The sequence below is a fragment of the Mirounga leonina genome, unplaced genomic scaffold (assembly GCF_011800145.1).
Source record: "Mirounga leonina isolate KUSES-001 unplaced genomic scaffold, KU_Mleo_1.0 Mir_150, whole genome shotgun sequence".
Taxonomy (NCBI): Eukaryota; Metazoa; Chordata; class Mammalia; order Carnivora; family Phocidae; genus Mirounga; species Mirounga leonina.
Genome location: NW_023270374.1, coordinates 23,793,704 through 23,819,590, shown reverse-complemented (window position 1 = coordinate 23,819,590; position 25,887 = coordinate 23,793,704). Strand labels below are relative to the sequence as shown.

The following is a 25,887-nucleotide window of genomic DNA, read 5'->3' as shown; positions in this document are numbered from 1 at the left end:
TAAACAGTTCAAATGCGGGCTTATGCTAGCGTGAGCAGGACTGTGAGCAGAGAAGGCAGGACCCTGATGAGAGGCCTGGGGAAGCCAGGGAAGATGGCTTGGTATGCAAGCCCTCCCTTTACATGTCCCCAGTCACTTCCTAAAAGTTTGTGACTTATAATCTTCTGCATGCTCTCCCAGTGCCTATAACAGATGCTCAATCAATGCACCAGCCAACAGACTGATGTTCTATATGGATTAGCTTTTACATATCTGTCCATATGTGTCCAGTTCAGTGCCCCATCCATCTGCCCCCACTCCAGAGAGTCCAATAAAACTCTAGATCAGATTTGAACTGCACCAAGTGTTCTGGACTCCTGGATCCACTGCCTCCTACTTCCCAAGGACCATGAGACTCCTGCTCCTGGCTTTTTCTATCCTTGTGTTCCCACCACAAGTGATCCCAGGTAATCAGAACCCAGGAAGGTTGCAAAAATGGAGGTGGAATGGGCTCTGGACCATGGAGTGTCCAACATGGTACTGTACCCCCCAACCTGGGCAGCTCCATGGCCCCCACATTGGGCCCATGTCCCTGGCAGGGGTAGAACCTAAGGGTAGAACAAGTTGTTCTCAATAGACAGGGGCAACCACAACATCCAGAGTTGTCTTGGGTTCTCTATTCCAAGTTGCCACCTAAGGAACCAGATGAGAGCTTGATGCACATCAGTTCTCTTTCCAGTTAGTGTCAGCTTGAAAATGACTCCAAAGCCCTCTTTCCTATGGTTTTTTGGCTCTAAAAGTCCTGAGATAGATTTAAATGAGGTTCTTTCTTTTTTTCTAATATTCTGGAATTTGGTGAACAGGTCAGAAAATATCTGCAGAGCTGTTATGTGAAAAATAGAATTGACTTTCCTTCTCCCTTTGACAGTGAAAGCCCAGGCTTTTAGTAATCACTGCTTTTAAAAGTCTACCTAAAATCATCAACAGAACTTTGCAATTGCTACTAAAGAGGACTTAAATTTCCTTACTCAAAGTACCCTGCTTTCTCCTTTGTTATTTATCTCTCAAGGTACATTTCGATGTATGCACAGAATCATATAAAAAGGAATCTAAACACTTCTGTCTTATAAAAAAAGTAAACATACTGTGTATAGTATAATGATTCAACAATTCTATACATTGCTCAATGCTCATCATGATAAGTACTCTTAAACCCCTTCACCTATTTCACCCATCCCTCACCCCTTCTCCCCTCTGATAACCAACAAGCCATCAGTTTCTTCTCTACAGTTAGAGTCCAGTTTTTTGTTTGTCTCTCTTTTCTTTGTTCATTTGTTTTGTTTCTTAAATTCCACATATAAGCGAAATCATATGGTATTTCCCTTTCTCTGACTTATTTCACTTAGCATTATTATAATTGAATAAAAAAAGAAATTAAAAAAAGCAAAAAGTAAACATACTATATCCAAGGCTATGCAGCATTCTCTTGTTCACTTAATAGTATTTTGGGATTATCTTTCTATATCATCACCAAAAGATCTACCTCATTCTTTGTAAAGTTGTGAAATCCCACTGTAAGATAAGCCATAATTTAGGTAGTCACTTGATAATTTCCTAATTTTCTATAACAACACATCAGTGATCATACTTGTATAAGTATCTTTACATATTCGGACAAGGATTTATATAGAATAGATTCCTGGGAGTCAAATGGCCAGGTTAAAGGTCAGTGTAAAATATTTTATTCCTTGAATTCCTCCCTTATGTACCTCTTAGGACACTGCCTGTAAAAAATTGCTAGCTATTAGGATTTGAGTAATTCTCCAGCCTCAATTCCACACACAATCGGGGACAATTCCATATGGTCCACATGGAACCAATTGTGTCTGCTTTGAGCTTGGTAAGGGTGGTGAGACTAGGAAAAAGACAGATGTGAAAGATTTGGTAAAAGCAATCCATGAATCATGGGAACTCAGAGAATGTGGGGAGTGAAGGAAATATTACATGTTCTGGGGTTTTAAGTCTGAGGGTTCTGGTAAGAGATAGAAACGTGAAGCCATCCCCTTGAAGGAATAGTTGAGATGATGAAAGAAGCATAAAGTCTTCATGTTTTATCTTGGACAACTCCTAAGTTTAAGGAACAAGAATAAAAATCAGTGACATTTATACAAGCAGGGAAATCTCCCCACCTCTCACCAGCGGCGCACCAGGGTCACCATATCACCATAATCCCTCCAACACTCACATTATTTTTACCGGTCTCATGGGTATAAAGTAATACCACACCATTGTTTTAATTTGCATTTCTCTTATCCTGTGATCAAAATACATGAATGACTTTCTTTCAGTGACCTGCAAGACCCTCTGTGATCTCAACCTCCATTATATTTCTCCAATTACTCTCCATCTAACTTATTCTGTAGACAGCATCGCTACCTTATGGTTTTCCCAAAACTTCAGGATAGACCCTCCCTCTGGGCCTTTGTACTTGCTGCTTCCTCTGCCTGGTACACCAACCCGTTCCCACAGTTAGTCTCAAAGCTCCCTCTTTCATATCCTCTCCATGAAGTCTTTTACTACTTCCCTTCCAGTCACACACTTCCTGCCCCCCCCCTGCTTCACCACTCTCCATAACGCTTATCATCTGTATCTAAATAAAGTATCACTTTCTTCTCTTACTCACTGTCTTACTTATTGTCTCCTGAAAAGACTGATATCTCCATGAGAGCATGACTTTTAGTTTATTTTGTTAATGGATGTATTCTCCTGTATCTTGAACTGCGTCTGATATGTAGGCAACACTTAACAAACATTTGTTGAATGAGTGAATAAGTGACTCTTTCCACTTCAGTTAATTGCCTATTCATAGCATTTGCCCATTATTTCTTCTGAGCAGGTGATACTTTCTTGCTGATCTGCAGGAATTCTTTATCTTTGATATTATTTCCCAGTCAGCTTTAGTCACTGGTATTTTATCCCCCAAACTGTCATCTACCTATGACTTTTGCCCATGATATGTCATTCATTGAACAGAAATACTTAATTCTGGTATAATCAAATTCAACAATTTTTTTGCTTTGTGGGTTATGCTCAGTGATTTTATTAAAGAAGTCTTCCCCATTCTTGTGTCTCAAAGAGAATCTCTGACATTATTTTCTTTTCTTTAAATTTTTTATTTAAATTCAATTTAATTAACATACACTGTATTTTAGTTTCAGGGGTAGAATTTAGTGATTTATCAGTTGCGTATAACACCCGGTGCTCATTACATCAAGCACCCTCCTTAATGCCCATCACCCAATTACCCCAACCCCCCACCCACTTACCCTCCAGCAACCCCCAGTTTGTTTCGTATACTTAAGAGTCTCTTGGGACGCTTAAGTGTCTGCTTTCGGCTCAGGTCATGATCCCAAGGGTCCTGGGATCAAGTCCCACATTGGGCTCCTTGCTCAATGGGGAACCTGCTTCTCCCTCTGCCTGCCACTCCCTTGCTTGTGTTCTCTCTCTCTCTAATAATAAATAAATAAATAAATAAATAAATAAATAAAATCAATCTTTTTTAAGAAGAGTCTCTTATGGTTTGCCTCCCTCTCTGTTTTCATCTTATTTTATTTTTCCTTCCCTTCCCCTATGTTCATCTGTTTTGTTTCTTAAATTCCACATGAATGAAATCATATGGTATTTATCTTTCTCTGACTGATTTATTTCACTTAGCATAATACCCTCTAGTTCCATTCACATTGTTGCAAATGGCAAGATTTCATTCTTTTTGATGGCTGAGTAATATTTCATTGTGTATATATACCACATCTTCTTTACCCATTCATCTGTCAATGGACTCTGGGCTCTTTCCATAGTTTGACTACTGTAGACATTTATTTAGGATGCCAGTGCCCCTTCAAATCACTATGTTTGTGTTCCTTGGATAAATGCTTAGTAGTGCAATTGCTGGTTCACAGGGTAACTCTATTTTTAACTTTTTGAGGAACCCCCATACTGTTTTCCAGAGTGGCTGTACCAGTTTGTATTCCCACCAACAGTGTAGGAGGGTTCCCCTCTCTCTCCATCCTCACCAACATCTGTCGTTTCCTGAATTGTTCATTTTAGCCATTCTGACCGGTGTGAGGTGGTATCTCATTGTGGTTTTGATTTGTATTTCCCTGATGCCAAGTGATGTTGAGCTCTGACATTATTTTCGAATAACTTTTTTGCTATGCCTTTCACATTCAGACCTTCAAGACACAAGATGAAATGTGTAAATTCACTTTGTATTTTTCTCCTGGAGTGAGCCAGTTTTCCCACCACTATATGCTGAATAATCTATGCTTTCTCCATTGAGCCATAGTCTAATTGTTACCGCATATTAAGTTCCCCATGTAAGCATGTATCTATTTCAGCTGCCTATTCTGTTCTATTGGTCTATTTGTTCTTTTGACAATACTATATTTTTTGTAATACCTTGGCTTTCTAATTTGTCAGTGTCTAGAAGGGCAAGCTTTTGTCTTGCTTTTTATTTTTTTAAGTAATCTTAGCTATTGGTGGCCTTTATTCTTCATTATAAATCTTAAAGTAAAATAATCAAGTCTCCCAAAACTCCCACTGGGATTTTGATAAAGAATGCATTAAATTTATGGATCTACATTCTGCATGGAGCACTGGGTGTTATGCACAAACAATGAATCATGGAACACTTCATCTAAAACTAATGATGTAATGTATGGGGATTAACATAAGAATTAAAAAAAAGGAAAAAAAATAAATTTATGGATTAATTTAGGGGCAAGTGAATCTTTATGATAATTAAGTCATTCCATCCAAGATCACATCTGCTGTTTGAGTTTTAAAATACATCCCACTGGGGCGCCTGGGTGGCTCACTAGTCGTTAAGCGTCTGCCTTCGGCTCAGGTCATGATCCCAGAGTCCTGAGATCGAGCCCTGCATCGGGCTCCCTGCTCCGCGGGAAGCCTGCTTCTCCCTCTCCCACTCCCCCTGCTTGTGTTCCCTCTCTCGCTGTGTCTCTCTCTGTCAAATAAATAAATAAAATATTTTTAAAAATAAAATAAAATACATCCCATAGAGGTCTTGAGTATTCTTCATTTAAAACAAGATACTTCATAGCTATGTTATATATTTATTATACTTTTTAGTTAGTTATTGTTGGTGTAGAGAAGTGCTATTGATTCTTGTAAATCAATGTAACCATTAATTTAAATTTGTTGATTCCTTTTTATATTATAATCATGACTGCTAGAATGGATGACAATCTTATCTTTCCTTCCAATCCTAATACTCTTGTTTTGGTTTTGATTTTGGTTGTTTTTTTTTCCCCCTTTAAGCACTGACCAGGTCTACCACTATTATTTTAAACAATAGCAATAATAGCACGTTTGTTTTCCTGACCTCAACAGGAATGAATTTCTCCATGAGATAATGTTAGCTCTAGAATTTGATACATAAGCTTCACCAAATCAAAGAAATTCCCTCTATTCCCCACTTTGCCTAGAGTTTTCATTATAAGTAAGCATTGAACTCTATCAAATCATTTTTCTGCGTCAAAAAAAGTAGCTCTATTATTTATCTCTTTAATTCTACACAGGCAGTAAGTTTCATTGACAAATTGACAGATTTTCTAAGTTGGATGATATTTTGCAGGTGGAGTTATATCCTACGTGATCATGATGTATTTTAATACACTACTGAATTCAGTTAGCTAATACTTTAATTAGGATATTTTTGAGTCTCTATTTGTAAACAAAATGGACTTATAATTCTTTTTCCCTCCTGTTTTCTGGAATTTTTTATATAAGATAATACTTGGATTGATCTTCTGTGAAACTAGGAGAACTCCCCTTTAAAATCAGGATAGCAGTGTAATTCACAATTGCCAAAAGGTAGAAGCAACCAGAATGTCCACTGACAGATGAAAGGACAAACAAAATGTGGTGTTCACATGCAATGGAATAATACTCAGCCTTAAAAAGGAAGGGCATTTTGACACAGGCTACAGTGCGAATGAGCACTAAAGTCAAAATGCTAAGTGAGATAGCCAGTCACAAGAGGACAGATACCGTATGAGTCCTCTGGTGTGAGGTACCTACAGTAGTCAGATTCAGAGAGACGGAAAGTAGCATGGTGGTTGTCAGGGGGATGGGAGGTAACTTTTTATCAGGTACAGAGTTTCAGTGTTGCAGTGAAGAGTTCTAGGGAGAGATGGTGGGGATGGTAATGCAGCAATGTGAATGTGCATAATGCCTCTGAACTATACACCCCTAAATGGTTAAGGTGGTACATTTTATACTCTATGTATTTTACCAAAATTTAAAAAATCATCCAGGGCTGAGGCTTTGGGGAAGAAGAGGTTTCTCATTGCTAGCTATTTTAATTTCTTAACACTCATTGATTTATTCAAGTTTTTATGTCTTACCTGTGCCATCCCTGGAATATTTTTTAGGATTTACCCCCATTGCATCTGGGTTTTCAATTTTATTGGTATATAGTTGTTGATAGTTCTCTTCTGTTATTTTCAATATGGTGTATCTGTTTTGATGTCACCATTTCACTATAGCTGTCATTTTTGATGTCTTCCCTTTTTTCCTAATCAGTCTCTCCAGAAGTTTTCTGATCTCATTTCTTCTGACTTAATTATTTCTGACTTTATTTTACTATTCTTCTAATCTAAGTTGCATTTTCACCATATTATTTAATTTCTAAATACATGAAATTTTTCATTCTAATATGGCATTTGGTTGGAAAACACAGAATGTACAAACATTAACACTGTTGAATTAAATTAATACACTATTGAATATTAAACGCATGAAATTCACATGAGGTTTTTTTACAGCCTGAAACTTAGCTCTACTTCTTAATGAGAATGCAGGCACCTGGGTATTCATTTTATTGTTACTAGTATGTTCTATATATTCATTTGAATATATAAAGTAATTAACCACATGGGGTATGACCAATGCAAATAACTCAAACAACAGTGACAACAAGATGAACTTTCTTTATGCGGATAGCTTCACACAGGCCCAGGTAGCTTCATTATAATAAGCTCCAATTCCTTGTGACTAGCAAGTTTCTTTTCATTTATGGTAAGATTCATCTCACTTTCAGAAAAGTTAAAAAATGGGCACATAAGAGGTTGGGAAAAGATACTTTTAGAAACGTGGTATTTACCAGGCCTGGGCTGGGAGTCTTAAAGCCAGAATCTAATTATGACCCATGATGTCGTTATGGGATGCCAAAGAAACAGTCAGTCATGCTTGTAAAACTGAGAGCATCAGTAGCCTAAAATAATGGTCTCTCCTTGTGTTATTTAGCCTATGGTGGTGGAAAAAAAATGCTGGCACAAATCCGGATACTGCAGGAAAACCTGCAGAGTTGACAAAGTGATAAAAACAGTATGTCAACATTATCAAGTCTGCTGTGTTCCAAACCAGAAAGTTCCTATCACTTCTCCCACACCCATACCTAATTTTCAAACAGATATTATTGATATCCTGGTAACAAGTCTTACTACACCTAGCTTTGAAATAAGCACCGAGAATAAAGAAGATGAAAAGTCTGACTCGGAACTGGAAACGTAGATCTTTCTCTGAGAGATTCATCAAAGCTCATGACTTCCTCTTGGCTTCCTCTTGGTCGCTCAGCCCCATCCTCAGAGGGATGGACTAAGTCATATCAATAAAACACTAAAAATACCAGAGTGATCCACCCACCGTCAGTGTGTAATTCTAGATAAAAACAGCTGTGTAAATAAGTCTGAAAATTGTCAGTACTTCCAACAAGAAACTCCTCGGGCTTTTCCCAAAATTTCAAATTATTTGCACAACCAGTTTTAACCCATTTTTAGTGTCCCTTGTTTGCTGGTGACCTATGCACAGCCTTAAGCACTTAGTTAAGTATCCCAACCCTGATCTTTCCATTGTCCTGTCTTCTCAACAAGTGCTTTGGTATATACTAGAGACATCCCTTGTGTTCGTCCTGCCTCTTCATAGCAGCAAAAATTGTCACAATCAAAATTCCGAATCGTTGCATTTGTAAGAGTAGCTTCTAGGACCCTAAAGCCTTTCTTTACAACAGTAGACACCTCAGGTGAAAGCATCCATTTCACTACTCACTAACTTTGGCCCTAAAGCCCTATATTACCAACTCACTGTAGGAAAACGGCTGGCCCAGTGTAAGCTGTGAGGACTCCTTTTTGCTCCAATTGCTTCAAGGTTGGGAATAGAAGCTGTTGAAAGGCTGGCTTCATAAGCCCATTTCCTGATGGGTCATTTTGTCCACTTGGTTACTGAGAGCTTTATTTATCTCCCTCTGATGGCATAAAAATATCTACATACCCTGTCCCCTTTCAGAGAGGCCCACCCACCTAACCGCCACCCACTTCATTTTCACCTAACTTCTAATCTTCTTCTAAGACACTGACTAGCCCACCAGTCAACCCATTATCACTGTCCATGAATCACTATGGATCCACACCTTGGACCATACCTCCTTCTACAGAAAGGATTTCCCTTACTCACTGTGCAATTTCAGGACCACTTCTAAATCAGGCTATAATGCATCACTTCTGGCCAGTGCTAGCATATGGTGTAAGCCACTCCACAGACCTGGCTTTCCTTTTCCTCCTTTGTTCTCTACACATAACAATTCTCTGTGACATCATTAGTGTGTGATGAAGGAGAGCCAGTAAAACACAGGCATCTAAACCACCGGCTCCTACAGTTTATTTATACCTTCCAGATCTACTGAGTCTCTGATCTGAATATACCGTTTCCACCCAGCACTGGAATGCTTCTTCACAAGGGTCAGGTAATACGCACGTGATGATGGAAAATTCAAATCTCATGAATTTATTTTTTCAAATTACTCTTAAAATTATTGTTACTAATAATTCTGATACTTGAAGTCCTTGAAGTCTGGATCTCTGGTCTGCAGTTTCAGCTGGTCTAATTTCATGGTGCCTTATGTCCTTGTGGTCTTTGTGATTTGGGGCTCTGAGCTATGCATTTTCCTTGGAACTTAATCTGAGTATATTAGTTGAGTCATGACTTAAAGGTCTGTTCCTTCATTTGTTTCTGTCACACATCTTTGCCCCTACTACTTTGGGACAACTTTAAGCAAAATCATCAGCTTGATTTTTTTTTTTCGGACCATCCATATACCAAGAAACTATGTGAGAGGGGCGCCTGGCTGGTTCAGTCAGAAGAGTGTGCGACTCTTGATCATGAGTTGGGTCATGAGTTCGAGCCCCACATTGGGTGCAGAAATTACTTAAATAAATGTTTGTATAGTTTTTATTTATTTATTTGCCAGAGGGAGAGAGAGCACAAGCAGGGGGAGCGGCAGGCAGAGGGAGAAGCAGGCTCCCCGCTGAGCAAGGAGCCGGATGCTGGACTCTATCCCAGGACCCTGGGGTCATGACCTGAGCGGAAGGCAGACGCTTAACCGACTGAGCTGCCCAGGAGCTCCAGCTCTCTCTTTTTAAAAAAAATTTATTGGGACGCCTGGGTGGCTCAGTCGGCTAAGCGTCTGCTTCCGCTCAGTCATGATCTCAGGGTCCTGGGATGGACTCCCAGCATCAGGTTCCCTGCTCAGTGGGGAGCCTGCTTCTCCCTCTACCTCCTGCTCCCCCCAACTCGTGTGCTCACTCTCTTGTGCTCTCTCACATGCACTCGTGCTCTCTTTCTCTCAAATAAATACATAAAATCCTTTTTAAAAAAAAAAAAAAAAAGAATATTAAAAAGAGAAAGACTGTGTGAAAGCCAGCTTGAAGTTGTAAATTTTCAGCAGAGATTTTTTTCTGTATACTGAGTACCAAGGTTCAAGACCAGACAATTTTCCTTGAAAAACGCCTAATGAAGGAGAACGAATATTGTATCTGTTTTATCTTTACACAGCATGTGTAACACTTTCAGGACTGAGATTTAAGTAGGAGTCTCCTACGAGACTCCCGTTTTTTCAGACCCTAGGCATTGTCTCCTCTCCCCTGCCTACACCTGACCCTGGCCAAAGCCACGGAAATGAAAGCTCAAGTTCACCTGATACAGCAATGCTTTCAAGACAAAAAGCAGTCTCAGTTACTGCCTTCAAAAAAGCACCTGGTTTCACTTGGCCTTAATATTCTTTACTTTTTTTGAAAGTCAAGGATACTTATGAAGGGGGTTTTTTGGTATATTTTAAATAAATGATTTTAGGTATTCTCAACGGGAAGGTTTATCTGGGTTCTTAGGTCATGACTCTCAGAAACAGAGGTCCAGAACCACCAATTTTGTCCAGTTCATAAGGTTTGTTGTTATGAGAGGCTGGGCAACAGTATAGAAGGAAGGAAGAGAAGAGAATTGTCAAAGGAGGAGACTGACACTCAATGTCTGAAGCCAAATGCTGAAACGATTGTTTTCTTAAAGAAAGAAAGCCAAGCCGGTCAGGTCATGCATTAGGCTCATTAAGCAGAACAAAGTGCTGAACTTATACAGCATTTGAGGGAAGGATCCTGGGGGCAGTGGTGTTGGTTACAGATGTGGAGAAGGGTTGATGACTACTTAGAAGCGTAGACCCTGAAGCGAATCCAGCGCCGACTGTCTGACCTTCAAAGCATAACGCTGTCACTGATGATTTGGCTTCCAGAGGTGCATTCACCGAAGCAAGTTGTCACTGAGGGATGAGAAAGGTTTCAAAACTCTCAAGCTGTTTACTTGTTGACATGGCTACAGAACTCTCAGCCTTATCCTAGGGATGTGGAGGGTTTTGATTCTCACAAGAGAAGAGAGACACCACAGGAATGCAATAGGCAAAGGACAGCAGAGAAACTCCAAAAGGTAATGGAGGAAGAGCAGCCTGGAAGTTAGGAGGAAAACAAAGAAAGACTGAAATCGCAGAAGCTAACCAAGTTCAGATTTCTAGGGAGACAATGAACTCCAGTTGGAAATGCTACCAGGAGGCAGAGTGAGATGCAAGTTGAGCAACATCCATGAACCTTTCAAAAAGGAGGTGCACCAGTGAGCTTGGCCGGAGCCAGTTCAATAGAATAATAAGCCCAGAAGCAAATTATACCAAGTTGAGGAGGGGCAGAGGATGGAGAAAGATAATCAGCAAATGTAGCTACTCTCCTTTTGACAGATTTTGGAACTGAAGGTGGAGAAAGAAAAAAGATATTAGTGGAGGTAAGACATAGAAAGTAAAATTAGAATTTGACCTTAAAAAGCTAGTGTTGGTGGTAATTAGGGGCCCAAGCCTCCTAGATTTTCTGGAATTAAAAGTTCTTAACAATCATGGAAAAGAACAATAGCATCTAATGTTCAAATTTCTTCCTCAATAATCACCAAAAAGACCTCCAGCCTCACAAGCTTGAAACCCTGACAGGACAACTTATTCGCCTTACAACAGCTGGTTAGGAAGTTCTTCCATAAACTAAGACATATTTGTCTACAAGACCTCCACCCGCTGCCCTGTGCATCCATCCACTAGCCCCGGGGCCCCCTCTGAGCCCGACATAGCACAGATGAAGTCATGGTTCTACCCAAACCCTTCAACTCTCCCTCAGTGGTCTCAAGACATTCCCTCCCCATCTTCCATGGTTTGTCTAGATTCTTCTTGTCCTTACAGTTTTCTAGCCTTCTCTCCCACAGGGCTGGATCCAGAATGGGACAGATATCTCACCACGCAAATCCCAGTCTCTCACCATGATTTCCAATGGACGAAAGACAGACAAGGGTGGCGGGTGCATGAATTTTAATAGGGCCTCTTGACAGCAGGTTAAAGATGGTGATCACCAGCACTCAAGATATTTTTGGCCAGCGATTCTGTTGGCTCCAGTCATTTTTCTCTTCTCTGCCAGAAATACTTATCCTCATGTAGGACTGTAGGCAGCATGGCTGATAATTTAGGCAGTAGAGGTAGGGCTGTTCAGTCTTTCTGCAAGAGGGTCTACAGACTCCCATGTTTCCCATGCATCGAAGGGTGTGATGTCTGCCTGGCCAAAACAAACAAACAAAATACACATAGTTAATTTCCACTTAACAATAACATAGATCTGAGGAGTCAGGGAGCATAGTCAAAACCTAAAAGGGTAAGATAAGAATGAGATGCCACTGCTCACCTATTAGGATGACCAAAATCTGGAACACTTGACAACACCAAATGCTGGCAAGGATGTGGAGCCACAGAAACTCTCCTACGCCGCTGATGGCAATGAGAACCGACACAGCCACTTTGGAAGACAGTTTGTCAGTTTCTTCCAAAACTAAACATATGCTTACCACACAATCCACTCATAGTGTTTACCAAAGACATTGAAAACTTATGTCTACACAAAAATCTGCACAAGAACTGCTTCATGCAGGCAGTTTGAAAATAAAGTTCCAGAGAAACAAAATCTATTTCAGGAGGATCATGGAATTCCAACACATCTAAAGGGTGGAGTAGCTCCTGCTCCCGTAGGAGCCACCATGGTGCTCACAGTGGGTGGGAGAGCGTATGCTTATCGCAGCTAGCTGTGGCTACATCGCCCAAGAAGCAGGGGTGACTTCAGCTTGTCATCTCAGCAGGGAGTTGGATCAGTTTCATTTAGCTCTCTATGGACCAGTAATCAATAAATAACTGAGTGCTTCTTTGGGAATCGATATTTATTGACTTATACCAACAGCCGCCAATAAAGCAGTCTTTACCATGAAAAAAAACCTGCACATGATGTTTATGGTAGCTTTATTCATGACTGCCAAAATCTGTAAACAACCAAGATGCCCTTCAGTGGGTGAGTGGATAAACTGTGGCACATCCAGACAAGAGAATACTATTCAGTGCTAAAAAGCAATGAGCTGTCAAGTCATGAACAGACGTGGAAGAATCTTAAATGCATATTACTGAGTGAGAGAAGCCAATCTGAGAGGGCTCCCATACATACTGTATATTTCAACTATATGACATTTTGGAAAAGGCAAAACTATGGGGACAATAAAAAGTGTGGCCAATAAAAAAAAGAAGTGTGGACAATAAAAAAAGTGTGGCCAGGGGTTGGGGTAGGAGACAGATGAATAGGCAGAGCACAGAGTAATTGGTGGGCAGTGAAATTACTCTATATGATCCTCCAATGATCAATTCGTGTCATTATACATTTGTCCAAGCCCAGAGAATGTACAACAACAAGAGTGAACCCTAAGATAAAATGTGGACTTTGGATGATAATGGTATGTCAATGTAGCTTCATCAGTTAAAACAAATGCACCACTCCATGGCGAGCTGTTGATAACAGGGAAAACTATGCAGGAGTAGGGGCAGAGGGTATGTGGGAATTCTCTGTACCTTCTTCTCCATTTTGCTGTGAACCTAAAACCAGTCTAAAAGCATAAGTCTTTTTAAAAAAAAAAAGAATGCCTTAAAAAATAAATAAAGCTGTTATGAACTTTCATTGATAAGTTTTTAGAACTAAATTTTCATTTTTCTGGAATAAATGCCCAGGAGTGCATTTGCTGGGTAACATGGACAGTGTATATTTAGTTTTTTTTAAAGGAAACTGCAAAAACTGTTTTCCAGAACTGTACCACTTAACATTCTCACCAGCAATGTGTACAAGATCCAGTTTCTCCGCCTCTTTACCAGCATTTAGTACTGCCACTATTTTTAATTCTAGCTGTCCTACTAGTTATGTAGTGGAATATCATGAGGTCTTAATACACGTATCCCTAATGGCTAATGAGGTTGAACATCTTTTTGTGTGGTTATTTGTCATCTGTATATCCTCTTTAGTGAAATGTCTTTCTTCTAATTTGATTGGTTTTTTTTAAAGATTTTATTTATTTATTTGTCGGAGTGGAGAGAGACAGAGAGTGAGGGAGAGAGAGCACAAACAGGGAGAGCTGCAGGCAGAGGGAGAAGCCGACTCCCCACTGAGCAGGGAGCCCAATGCGGGGCTCCATCCCAGGACTCTGAGATCATGACCTGAGCTGAAGGCAGACACTTAACCAAGTGAGCCACCAAGGCATCCCTAATTTGATTGGTTTTTACTGTTGAGCTTTGAGAGTTGTTTCTGTATTCTAGAAACAGGTCCTTTGTCAGATTTGTGGCTTGCAAATATTTCTCCCAGTCTGCCATGTGTCTTTCCATCTATCCTTTTCACAGTCCTTCTCCCAGAGCGAACATTTTAAATTTTGATTAAGTCCAACTTACTGATTTTTTTTCTTTTGTGGATTGTGTTTTCACATCTAAGAAATTTTCACCCTAGCCCTAGGTCTGAAAGACTTTCCTACATTTTTCTCTAGAAGTTTTATACTTTTACGTCTTATGTTTTGAGTTAAATTTAATATAAGATGTGAGGTCTAGATTGAGGTTTTTTCTTCCTTCCTTCCTTCCTACCTTCCTTCCTTCCTTCCTTCTTCCTTCTTCCTTCCTCCTTCTTCCTTCTTCCTTCCTTCTTTCTTTCTTTCTGTCTTCCTTCCTTCCTTCTTCCTTCCTTTCTTCCTTCCTTCTTTGTCTTTCTTTCTTCCTTCCTTCTTTGTCTTTCTTTCTTTCTTTCTTTCTTTCTTTCTTTCTTTCTTTCTTTCTTTCTTTCTTTCTTTCTTTCTTTCTTTCTTTCTTTCTTTCTTTCTTTCTTTCTTTCTTTCTCTTTCTTTCCAATGTCCAAGTGCTCCAGCACTATTTGTTGAAAAAACATATCTTTCTCCCATTAAATTTCTTTTGCACATTTTGAAAAATCAGTTGGTTGTACACATGGGGGCCTATTTCTGATTTCCTATTCTGTTCCATTGATCCATATGCTATCTCTCCACGCATATCACACGGTCTTGATTACCTTAGCTATACAAGCCTTGAAATCTGGCTTTATTCTTTTTCTTCAAACTTGTTTTAGCTATTCTCATTCCTTTGTGGATTTCTCTACAGGCAAGATATAGACAAAATAATCTTGTCTATATCTACAAAAATGTTGCTGGGATTTTGATAGAAATTGTATTAAGAGTGTCCATCAATTTGAGGAGAATTGGCATCTTTGCTTGTTGAATCTTTTCTTTCTTAAAGGTTTTATTTATTTATTTATTTATTTAGAGAGCACATGAGAGAGAGAGAGAGAGCACAAGCAGGGGGAGGGGCACAGGGAGAGGGAGAAACAGGCTCCCCACTGAGCAGGGAGCCAGATGTGGGGCTTGATGTGAGGCTCAATCCCAGGACCCTGAGACCATGACCTGATCCAAAGGCAGACGCTTAACCCACTGAGCCATCCAGGCGCCTCCTGCTTGTTGAATCTTACAGTCTATAAACATGGTATGTTTCTTCATTTATTTAAATCTTTGATTTCTTTTATCAACATTCTGTAGTTCTCAGCATACAATTGCTACACGTGTTTTATCAGATATATACCTAAGCATTTTATATTTTTTGGAGTGATTGTGAATGGTACTGTAGTTTTAATTTCAGTGTTCACATGTTCAATGATAGTATATAGAAATGTAATTAATTTTTGTATATTGTATTGTATATTGTATCTTGTATCTATCTTGTATCTTGTATGTGGCCTTACTGAATTTAATTATTAGTTCTAGATTTTTTGTTTGTAAATTCCTTGGGATTTTCTACAGAAACCATTATGACATCTGCAAATAGTTTCATTTCTTCCTTTCTAACCTGTATGCCTTAATTTCTTTCTTGCTCTAATGCATTGGCTGGAACTAGTCAGATTTAAAAGGAATGATCTTCTTTGAAGATTAAAAAAAATTGATGCACACAACTTGGATGGATCTCAAGAGCATAGTGCTGACTAAAAAAACCAATCTCAAAAGATTACATATGATTCCATTTATACAACACTCTTAAAATGATAGAAATTAGAGAGATAAGAAACATCAGTGGTTGCCAAAGGTTAAGGATTGTGGCAGAGGGTGGAGGCAGGAAGAGAATCTGTGTTGCTGAAACTCTCCTGCTGTGCAGAAGGGGGGCACTTGAGGGGCTCAGCTGGTTATGCATCCTGCTCTTGGTTTCAGCCCAGGTCATGATCTCATGGGTTGTGGGATCGAGCCCCGCATTGGGATCCGCGCTCAGAGGGATGAAGGGGCACTGCCTGAAGATTCTTTCCCTCTGCCCCTTCCCACACTGGCTCTCACTCATTCTCTAAAAGAAATAAATAAACCTTTTTTTTTTTTTTTTAAGGAGTAGCAGAGGGAAGATCTTTATGCTGATAGAACAGCTCTGTATCTTGATCATAGTGGTGGTTACATGACTCTACACTTGTGATAAAATGTCATAGAAGTATGCACACCCACTGCAGCAATATGAGTTTCCTGGTTTGTATATCGTACTATATAGTTCTGTAAAATATAATCTTTGGGGGGGAAACTGCATGAAAGATACATGGACCTCTCTCTCTGTACTATCTTTGCAATTTCCTATGAATCAACAATTATTTCAAAATAAAAAATTGATAAGGGTGTGGAGAAAATGGAACCCTTGTGCACTGTTGGTGGGAATATAATGGGTGCAGCCACAATAGAAAACAATATTTTCCTCAAAACACTACAAATAGAACTATCATATGATCCAGCAATCCCTCTTCTGGGCAAATATCCAAAGGAAATGAAAACAAAATCTCAAAAAGATATCTGTAGTCCCATGTCTACTGCAGCATTACTCACAATAGCAAACATGGGGAAACAACAGATGAATGACTAAAGAAGACGTGGCATAAATATATAATGGAATATTACTCAGCCACGAGAAAGAAGGAAATTCTGCCATTTGCAGCAACATGAATGGAACTTGAGGGCATTATGTTAACTGAAATAAGCCAGACAGAGACAAATACTGCATGGTATCACTCATATATGTAATCTTAAAAAAAAAAGTCTAACTCATAGAAACAGGAAGTGGAGAAGTGATTGCCCAGAAGTGGGGTGGGGGAAATAGGGAGAGGTTGGTTAAAGGGCACAAACAGCTATGAGATGAATAAGGTCTGAGGATCTAATGTACAACACGGTGAGCATAGATGATAACACTCTATTGCATAATTGACATTTTCTAACAGAGTACATCTTAAATATTCTCCCCCCCAAAAAAAGATAAATTTGTGAGGTGACGGATGTGAGGAATTAACTAGACAGGGTGGGGGGAGACCCTTTCGCAATCAAATTACCAAGATACACAATTTAAATATCTTATATGTTTATATGCCAATTATATCTCAATAAAGCTGAAATAAATAAGTTAGAACACAAATAAAATAACCTAAGGAGCTACACAGGGGTTAAAAAGAACAGGAAATGAAGTCAAGAAACCTCAAGTTCAAATCCCAGCTCCTGCTTTATTTGCTGGGTAACCTTTAACAAATTTCTTTACTTCCCTCTTCTACCCTTCCTTCATCTGTAGAGCGTAGACTGTAATAGTCCCTAACACTTAGAGTTGTGTTAATAGCTTAATAAATGGTGGGCTGCCTGGATGGTGCAGTTGGTTAAGTGTCTGACTCTTGGTTTCGGCTTAGGTTGTGATCTCAGGGTTGCGGGATCAGAGTCCCACCTCCGGCTCCGTGCTCAACAGGGAGTCTGCTTGAGATTCTCCTTTCCCTCGGCCCCTGCTCACTCACATGCTCTCTCCCTCTCTCTCTCTCAAATAAATAAACAAATCTTAAAAAATAGCTTAATAAATGGAAAGCAAATAGGGACTGGCACATAGCACTAAATAAATGTTAACTAAATAAATGTTGTTTTCATTGTCACATAAAGATCCTTTCTGAAGGACCCATTTCTGCCTATGCTACAACTATGAACTATTAGTTTGGGAATAGTCCCTTGAAATTAGACAGACATTAGTCCTTCGGTGGTAACCAGAGATTTTTTTTTTTTTTTTTTTTTTGGAGGCTGTGCACACCTAGAAACCAGAGACACAGTTCCTAGTCTAGATTAAGCATTCAGTAAATGTTAGCCATTAATATTATTATTATTCCCCCTTGGGACTGAGGTCTCCGAAACAGGAATGATCCTTTGACTGGAAAGAGAAATAAAAATAATGACCATTACCATTTGCAAATCACCCACTGTGAGCCATTTGATTTATGTTAAGTTGTTAAATGTTTACTATAACCTTCTTTTTTTCTTATTATGTTAGTCACCATACAGTAAATCAGTAGTTTTTGATCTAGCGTTCCATGATTCGTTGTTTGGGTATAACACCCAGTGCTCCATGCAATACATGCCCTCCTTACTATAACCTTCTGAAGCAGACGTCTCTATTTTTCCTTCTTGCATTATGGAGCGGAGGCTCAGAGAGACAGTGTTCTTGGCAAAGGCCCCGTAACTGTTAGAGGCAGAGCGAGGCCTCGAACTCCACTCACTATGGCTGCAAGCCCATATTCTTTCTGAGGTACAGAGCTGCCTTCTCCACGTGCTGAGACGGGGCTGGGAAAGGTTGGTACCTCCCTGGACAATAACAGCTGGAACCATGGCCCTCTATTGTCTTCAACATCAAGCCCAAACTTCTGAACCTGGCGTTCATGGGCCTCTCTTTCATTCCACCAACAGTTAGCAATACCCAGTCTTTGCCAGGCCTTGAACTTGGTGGTAGGCACATAGGGTCTCTTGTGTCCAAATGGGTTTGACACGAAGTCTGATGTACACACACACACACAGAGATATCCTAAGCCCTTGCATTGAATAAAAAGGATCTACTCCATGTAATTTTGACCAGAGAAGCTTATCCCCCAGAGATAAGATTCGTTTCCATCTTCCCTGAGAAGAAGGGCCATTGTGAGATTAGCATCCGAAAGAGGGGTGTACGGAGTGTCCTTCCGAGAAGGTGGATCAGGCGGACCAGTCTGCTTCAACCTTTCCCCCTGGAGAGAGGCTGTGGCACCCAAAAAAGGGCTTCACAGTTTTGTCAGGGGCTTTGCAGCTCCCAACTCCTGGCCTCCCGTCAGCCCCATGTCACTATATGCCACCACTCACTGTCTATATCTACGTCATATCCCTTCCACATCCCCTCAGCCCCCTCACCAGAAATCAGAGAAGACTGTTTACTAATCCCAGCACTGTCTCGAACCTACGTATGAACGTAGGCCACGGTTCCTCCTTGGACCTCAGTTTCCCCCCTGTGAAATGGGAAGATAAGGGGAAGTTGCCCAGCTCAGAGAGTCTCACAGTTTGGGGGCTATTAGGAACGAAGGAAATCTGTCAGGGGACTTGGAAGGGGTGGAGCTTTATCTCCCAAAGGAATAATCTGAGGGAATTTTCAAAATTTCACATGCCCAGACCCCAAGTCCAGAGACTCAGACATGGGGTTAAGTGCTTTCTAAAAACTTCACATGGCTCGATGGTGAGTTCCAAGCCTTTTTCTCTCCTCACCATTCTATCACGCCCCAGGGTTGTCTCTGTGTGCACGTGCTAAGCACGGAGGAGATTCTTAATGTTGTGGACTGAGTTTCTCGTAATGAATGAATTTGGTGAGGGCATGACATTAAGAACAGGCCCCAGTACTGGGGAACCCTTCGACTGTCCCCAGACCACCTCCCACACTATGAAATCTATGTCTTCTGAGAGCAAACTAACTGGTGAATAAGAGAACCAACTTGAGAAAGCCCCCGGAGCTGCTCTGCATCCTTCCTGTCACCGCCAGCCAGAGCCATATATATCTGATCCCACAGTCCTCCAATCCCTCTAGCCCAGGAAGGACCCCACGCTGATTCCTGGAACCTGGCATCACCCAGCATACAGATGTAAATAAGACGCTGTCTCAACCTCCGAGCATTTCCATCCAGTATGTGTGTGTTTGGGGGATTGGTGAGAAGTGAGCTGTGAATAAATAATTATATAATAATGTGATATGAGTCATCCCTGCTTAAGGCTGACACTTTGTGAAGCCAATCAGAACTTAGTTGGAATCCCGGCTCTATCTTACTGTTGTGTGACCTTGGCTAATTATACCACCTGTCTAGGTCCCAGTTTCTTCATCAGTAAGATAGGGATAATCAGAGGGTTGTTGTGGGGCGCCTGGGTGGCTCAGTTGGTGAAGTGTCTGCCTTTGGCTCAGGTCATGATCCCAGGGTCCTGGGATGGAGTCCCACATCAGGCTCCTTGCTTAACAAGGAGCCTGTTTCTCCCTCTTCCTGCCTCCCTCTCTCTCTCGCACAAATAAATAAAATCTTTAAAAAAAAAAACCCAGAGGGTTGTTGCAAGAATGGGATGACTTCAGGCCCATGAACAGCAAGCACAGTGCCTGACACATAAGGAGTGACAATTGGAACTATTATTATAGCTACTAGTATTATAATTATTAAGAAATAGTGAGACAGAGCTTATGGAAGGCTTTCCTGGGTAGGGACATCAACTGCACTTTGAGGGTGAGAAGGAGTTCATCACAGAGATGAGCCTGGTGGTGGGGACGAGGTAGAGGGGAACCATGGACAAAAGCAAGGTTGGAGAGAGTTGATCCGTAAGCAGTAGTCATGGGAGATGAAGCTGGGCCACCAAGGCCTTCAGACCCGACCCTGGGCAGGAGGGAGCAAAAGAAGCCATCTAAGCAGGAGGGTAACATGGTCAGATGAATCTTCTAGAAAGAATCCCTCTGATAATAGACCCCAATGCAAAGAAAACCTGGAGGCAGAGAAGCCAGTGAGGAACTATTTTGGATGGTCTTACCCAGGGCCTCGGGGCCCAGGTAGCTCTGCTGGGCAGCCTAAGAGTCTCCCCCAGTCGCACAGGTGTCGAGAATGTGGAAAGCACAGCTGCAGCAGCCCTTGCCTCTGCAGGGAGCTTGGAGATGGGTTGTGAACCAGAGCACGATCCAAATTCCAGGCCCAACCCAAAGTTTGTGGGTCCTGGTGCAGGAATGCAAATGGAGGCTCATCTGCCGTATGTCTGCATATTTAACAGTTATGAATCAAGCTAACAAGTGGGACAAATAAAATCTATCCCACGGCCCTTTGTGAAATAGCCCTTCATAATGACATGAAAGAGCAGATTTGAATTTATAATGCTTGGATTCTTCAGAGTTCTGTGCAGGAACAAGGTGGCATGAGGGGAGCTGGCTCAGCCCAGAGCCCAGCTCTCTTCTCCCTCATCCCCAACTCTGCCCCATACTGTGAGGACTCTCTCATGCAAGACCTGGACACTCCAGCCTGAACATCCAAGCTGGCCCCCCACACCTCAAACAGGAGTGTCCCTTGGTACTCTTCCTGCCTAAGGTGCACACATAGTGGGCCCCATCTTCCAGGGGAAAGCCCACGTGGTCCCTGGAAGCAAGCACAAGTGTTCTCTGGGCAGAGAATTCCAGGCTCCAGCTGCTCAAATCATGGTCTTGGAAGGAGAGGAGGGCACCGTCTCTAAATGGATATATCCCACTTGCCCCCATTGACTCCTAACCCCATGGGGAAGGACATAATCAGAGGATGCCCAGAGTAGGACCAGGATCAGAGGAAGAGGTGTCTCTCTTCCCAGAGTCTAAGAGCAGAAATAATGAATTGAGAACAAATTATCTCCATGGATCAGATTGAACCCCTTCTATCCGTCTCTATGTCACGCACCATGCTTTACAGAGCACTCCTGGTATCTGATCTCACTGCAGAGAACACAGTTCAGGGGTGAACAACCGTGTTGGATGAATGGGGCCCAAAGAATAGGATTTGAGATAACAAAGCAAGGAAGACACCCAGGTCCTCTAGATTCCTGATCAGAATTCTCGAATATTCCCCATGGGTTAGTCTCCTCCCAGGCTAAATTCTTAGTTCAAATGAGACAGGCTTCTATGTCCCTCAGAGTCTAACACAGCTGGAAGGCACACAGCACACATATTCCTTAAATACTTGAAGAAATCAATGAGCAATAATAGCAACAGCTAACATTTATAGGGCTCACAATGTACTGGGCACTGTGAGCTCCATTATCTCCTCTCCCGCTTCCCACAATCCTGAGATAGATTCTAGGGTTCCAACCTCACAGCTGGGGAAGCTGAAGCGTGGAGGGGGATATAAGCAGAGTCTGACAGTGGTGAGTGGAAGAGCTGGGGTGACGGAATGATCAAATCCATGAAAGAAAGGAAGAACTGAAGAGTGAACAAACTCATTTATAAATGGGTAAGTTCATGTGCTTTATCTCTTTTTAGCACTTGGAAATCTTCTGATCTTTGGGGCTGTGGGGCCTCCAGCATCAAAAGGCATCTCAACCAACTTCCATAGAAACCCAAGGATTTGGGCTCTACTCGGTCTCTGTCCACCCCCAGCCTTTTCACCCCCAAGATGGAGCAACTCTCCCACCCAGTGGTTCTCCCCCGCTCTTGGTACCAGCTGTGCCTTTAAGTCTCTTGGCTTCCCCGGATGTGCTCCTCAACCCACTCCAATAGACTTTCCTGCAGCTGGTAGATGAGGAACTGTCTTCAAGACTGTAACTATCATCCCATTGCTGTGGCCAAGCCCCAGCAATGTCTCTCTGCTACCTCTTAACCCCCATCCTGCCATCAGCCAACCCCCCCACCCTCAATACATTTGGGGCATCATTCCTCATGATTGACGGACACAAGAAACAGATTTGTGAGTTTTAATGGAATGTGGGAGCTAAGGAACCTGAAACAAAGCCATTTCTATCCATAATGTCTACTGCCAGGTCTGGATCTGGTCTTTTGTTTTACTGGTTTGCGCGTGTGAGGAACGGTCCAGGGTTCCATTCTTTCAACTGTCATTGGCTGGACTGTTAAGTAACGACTAGGGACACAGCATCGTTTACGATTTGCGCAGCGTATGACACTATCTTCATCATTTTTGCACACCAACCGGCATTTTCCATCCATCCAACACTCTGCTGTTGGGCACAGGAACAACCATTAAGCAGATGTTAGTATCCCTCAAGTGGCGAGACAAGAAGAGGCAGAGGAGGAACAGGGCAAGGGGGAAAGGGAGACGGTTGAGTAACTAACAGTGAACCCAGTCCCAGGAAAGGGAGAAGTGATCTTGAGAGGGGAGGGAATTGAGACAGTTGTTCCAGATTTGGGAACTCCAAGGCTTTTAGGAAAGCCTTTTTCAGGCATCCCATCCTCTGTCTTTCCATCCCCCAACCCGCTACTCCTAACTTTGGGATCAGTTGATGCCAAAGAAGATCTCCCCTAATGGAGCTTGGGAATGATGGGGAAAGGACAATAAACTTTACCTGTGATATTAGGGGTTGGAAGAGATTCACCCTCATTTCAAAAGACCCAGCTCCTAATCAATAGCCTGGTCCCAACTTAAGCTCACCTGGGTCCAGCCACAACCCAATCTCCAATCCTCCTTAACCATATTCCCCCAATTCAAACTCAGAACCCAGTCCAATCTTAAGTAGAACTCCCAGCCCTACCCAACTCAATGCCCCTTGAGCCTGAACTCCAAGCCAAACCCAAATTTAATCAAGTCACCAACCTCAATCCTAAGTCGCAGTCATCAGACACCCTGCACTATTCAGTACCAACTCTCAGTTCCAGCCCAAGCTCCAGTCTACCCCCAGCACCACCTCCACTCAACCCAAAATCCCATCCGCTCCCCAACCCACCCCAAACCATCAGGGGAGCCCAGCACCTTACCTCCAGCTCATCCTAATCTTCCCCCCACCACTCCAACCCCAAAGTGTTTCTCCCCATCACAGCTCACCCTCAGCCTCTAATCTTAATGCCCCAAAGCCCCCAACAGGTTCCCAATCTGCACCCAACCCCATCACCCATACACCTTCTCCCAAGATCCCACCAGAACACCACCCTGCCCTTAAGTGTCAGGTGCTCCAAAGAGCTACCATCCCACCACCTTGGCAAAAAAGAATCAGAGATGTGGATGTGAGCTGATCCTGGGGAAACCTCCCAAAGCCCCATCAAAGGAGGAAAAGTTTTGTGCTGCCCGCAGTGGAGGGGAGAGGAAAGCAAGAAGTTCATGACCAAGATTCCAGACACCTGAGAGAGACCCAAGTTACCTGAGAGCACTGAATCCATGGCCAGAAGGATGACAAGAAAGAGGAAAAGAAACTTCATGGCTGCCAGGTCACAGGAGAAGGAGGTGGCCTTGCAGCAGGGGAGGGAAAGAGAGTTCTCTGCAGCGGGGATGAGCCTCGCTTTTATTGGCAGGGTTGTGGGCAGTGAATTCTAGCGGGAGAGGATTTATATGAGATCAGCCAGGCCAAAGGACAGTGTGTAGCAGATGTAGCCAAGCACAAGATGAGAGTGTGGGAAACTGGCCAGCACCCATGCCAACAGTGGGTTTCCTTCCTGCTGAGGAGACAGTCAGATGAAAGCCCGTTGGCCTCTCAAGACCCACAAGAGAACAAATTAATTAATACACAAATACATATTGGGGGGCACCTGGGTGGCTCAGTTGGTTAAGCATCTGCTTTTGGCTCAGGTCTTGATCTTGGGGTCCTGGGTTCCAGCCCTATGTCAAGTCCCAAGGTCGGTGGGGCTCCCTGCTCAGCCGGAAGTCTGCTTCTCCCTCTCCCTCTGCCCCTCCCGATCCCCCCACCCCCACTCGTGCTCTCTCTCTCATAAATAAATTTAAATATATATATTTAAAAATACACGAATATCTATTAAAAAATACTTATTCTCAACTTTCTAACAGAAGGATACATGGGCATGTCTTTCTGAACCTTGAACTTGCCAATCTAGTTCCCAGTTCAGGGCTTTAGCATTTGCTATTTGTTCTTCCTGTAAAGTTCTTCCTGCAGACCTTCCAGGGCCGGCTCCTGTTTATCATTCAGTCTCATCTCGAATGTCATCTCCTGGATCGGCTTTTCCTGGTCACCCTAGATGAGGGTACTCCCACCTACAGTCACTCCATGTCATTATAACTTGATTCATGACCTGCTTAGATTTATCTGTTCTTTTCAACTTTATTTTACATGGTTAATCTTTGTGTCTTCCCCCATTAGAATGTCAGAAATTTGCCTTGTAACCCCACTGCCCATAACATCACCTGGATTAGGATATTAATTCAACTGTTTGAACAGACATTCTCCCCAAACAAAGATTCCAAAAGATAGACATTGATTTCTTTCTTACGGACAAATCTGGTCAGGCAGCTTCCTGATTCGGCAGGGAGCAAGATTGCCCCTAGCTTGGCATTCTGCCATCCTGCCCAGGCAGCTTTGTCTGATGACCCAAGAGGGCTGTCCCAATTCCTGCCAGAGAAGAGAAAGAGGGAAATGAAGTGCACGCCTTTCCCTTTAAGGGACGCCCCTCAGAATCTGCACACACCTCTTCCACTTCAGCACATTGGCCAGAACTTATTCAGATGGCCACACCTAGCTGCAGGGTAGGCTGGAAAGGTTTTCTTTATTCTGGGCAACCATGGCTAGCTAAAATGCAGGGGTAGTCTTACTAAGAAGAAGGGAAGGAAGGGTATTGGGGAAGAGCTAACAACCTCTGACACACCCAGCACATCACAGGAACTTAATAAATACCTATGGTCTGAATAAATAACATACACTGAGAAAGTGACCTGGGAGAAGTGATCTAATGGGGTAGTAACCCAAGTCCTTCCAGAGTGTAGAGAAAGCACATGGACTGTGTCCCTTCGGTCCAGCATCTCAAGAAGCTGAATAAGGATTGGGCTTCTGGCAGCACTTCAGAAACTATGAAAGGAGAAGAGAGAAGAGAATTCTAGAATCCTAGAATACCAGGAATGGAGCATGGGTTTTGATTTCACACAGATTTGAATTTGAGTGTTGGCCCTGACATTTGATACCTGTTGACCCCGAGCGAGGTAAATTTCCTGAGCATCCTACGATAAAATACAGATCAGAACTATCTCTGATTTAATTAAATGGGATGGATAACTTATGTAAATTGCTTAGCAAAGTACCTGACACATAGTAGGTGTTGAATAATTATTTATCATTATTATTGTTGTTTTTCATTATCATTATTATCGTCATCCTCATACTTATCTTTTTTATTACCATCAGAAGGGGCAATCATAAACC

At 42.0% G+C, this 25,887-nt stretch overlaps 3 protein-coding genes and 1 pseudogene across 3 annotated transcripts; 2 read left to right on the top strand and 2 right to left on the bottom strand.

Moving 5' to 3' along the window:
* Nucleotides 1-388: 388 nt before the first annotated feature.
* Nucleotides 389-7,572, top strand: DEFB118 (defensin beta 118). The gene is given in 3 exon segments (XM_035005671.1): nucleotides 389-446; nucleotides 7,306-7,319; nucleotides 7,321-7,572. Coding segments are annotated over 3 exon segments (324 nt in total).
* A 975-nt stretch (nucleotides 7,573-8,547) lies between these two features.
* LOC118011039 lies at nucleotides 8,548-12,512 on the top strand (annotated as a pseudogene).
* Nucleotides 11,767-12,262, bottom strand: LOC118011570 (beta-defensin 119-like). The gene is made up of 2 exons (XM_035006506.1): nucleotides 12,247-12,262; nucleotides 11,767-11,960 (listed from the first exon to the last, which is right to left on the bottom strand). The coding sequence occupies exons 1-2, from the start codon at nucleotides 12,260-12,262 to the stop codon at nucleotides 11,767-11,769; spliced, it is 210 nt and encodes a 69-aa protein (XP_034862397.1).
* Nucleotides 12,513-21,888: 9,376 nt separating the features above from the next.
* LOC118011038 (beta-defensin 121-like) lies at nucleotides 21,889-24,048 on the bottom strand. The gene is made up of 3 exons (XM_035005617.1): nucleotides 23,884-24,048; nucleotides 22,580-22,749; nucleotides 21,889-21,903 (listed from the first exon to the last, which is right to left on the bottom strand). The coding sequence occupies exons 1-3, from the start codon at nucleotides 23,939-23,941 to the stop codon at nucleotides 21,889-21,891; spliced, it is 243 nt and encodes an 80-aa protein (XP_034861508.1). The 5' UTR covers nucleotides 23,942-24,048.
* Nucleotides 24,049-25,887: the final 1,839 nt, after the last annotated feature.

Coding starts and splice junctions, on each gene's coding strand:
- LOC118011038 (XM_035005617.1), bottom strand. CDS start 23,941: ATGAAGTTTCTTTTCCTCTTTCTTGTCATCCTTCTGGCCATGGATTCA. Junction 22,750..23,883: donor CATGGATTCAGTGCTCTCAG/GTAACTTGGGTC, acceptor TGTGCCCAACAG/CAGAGTGTTGGATGGATGGA.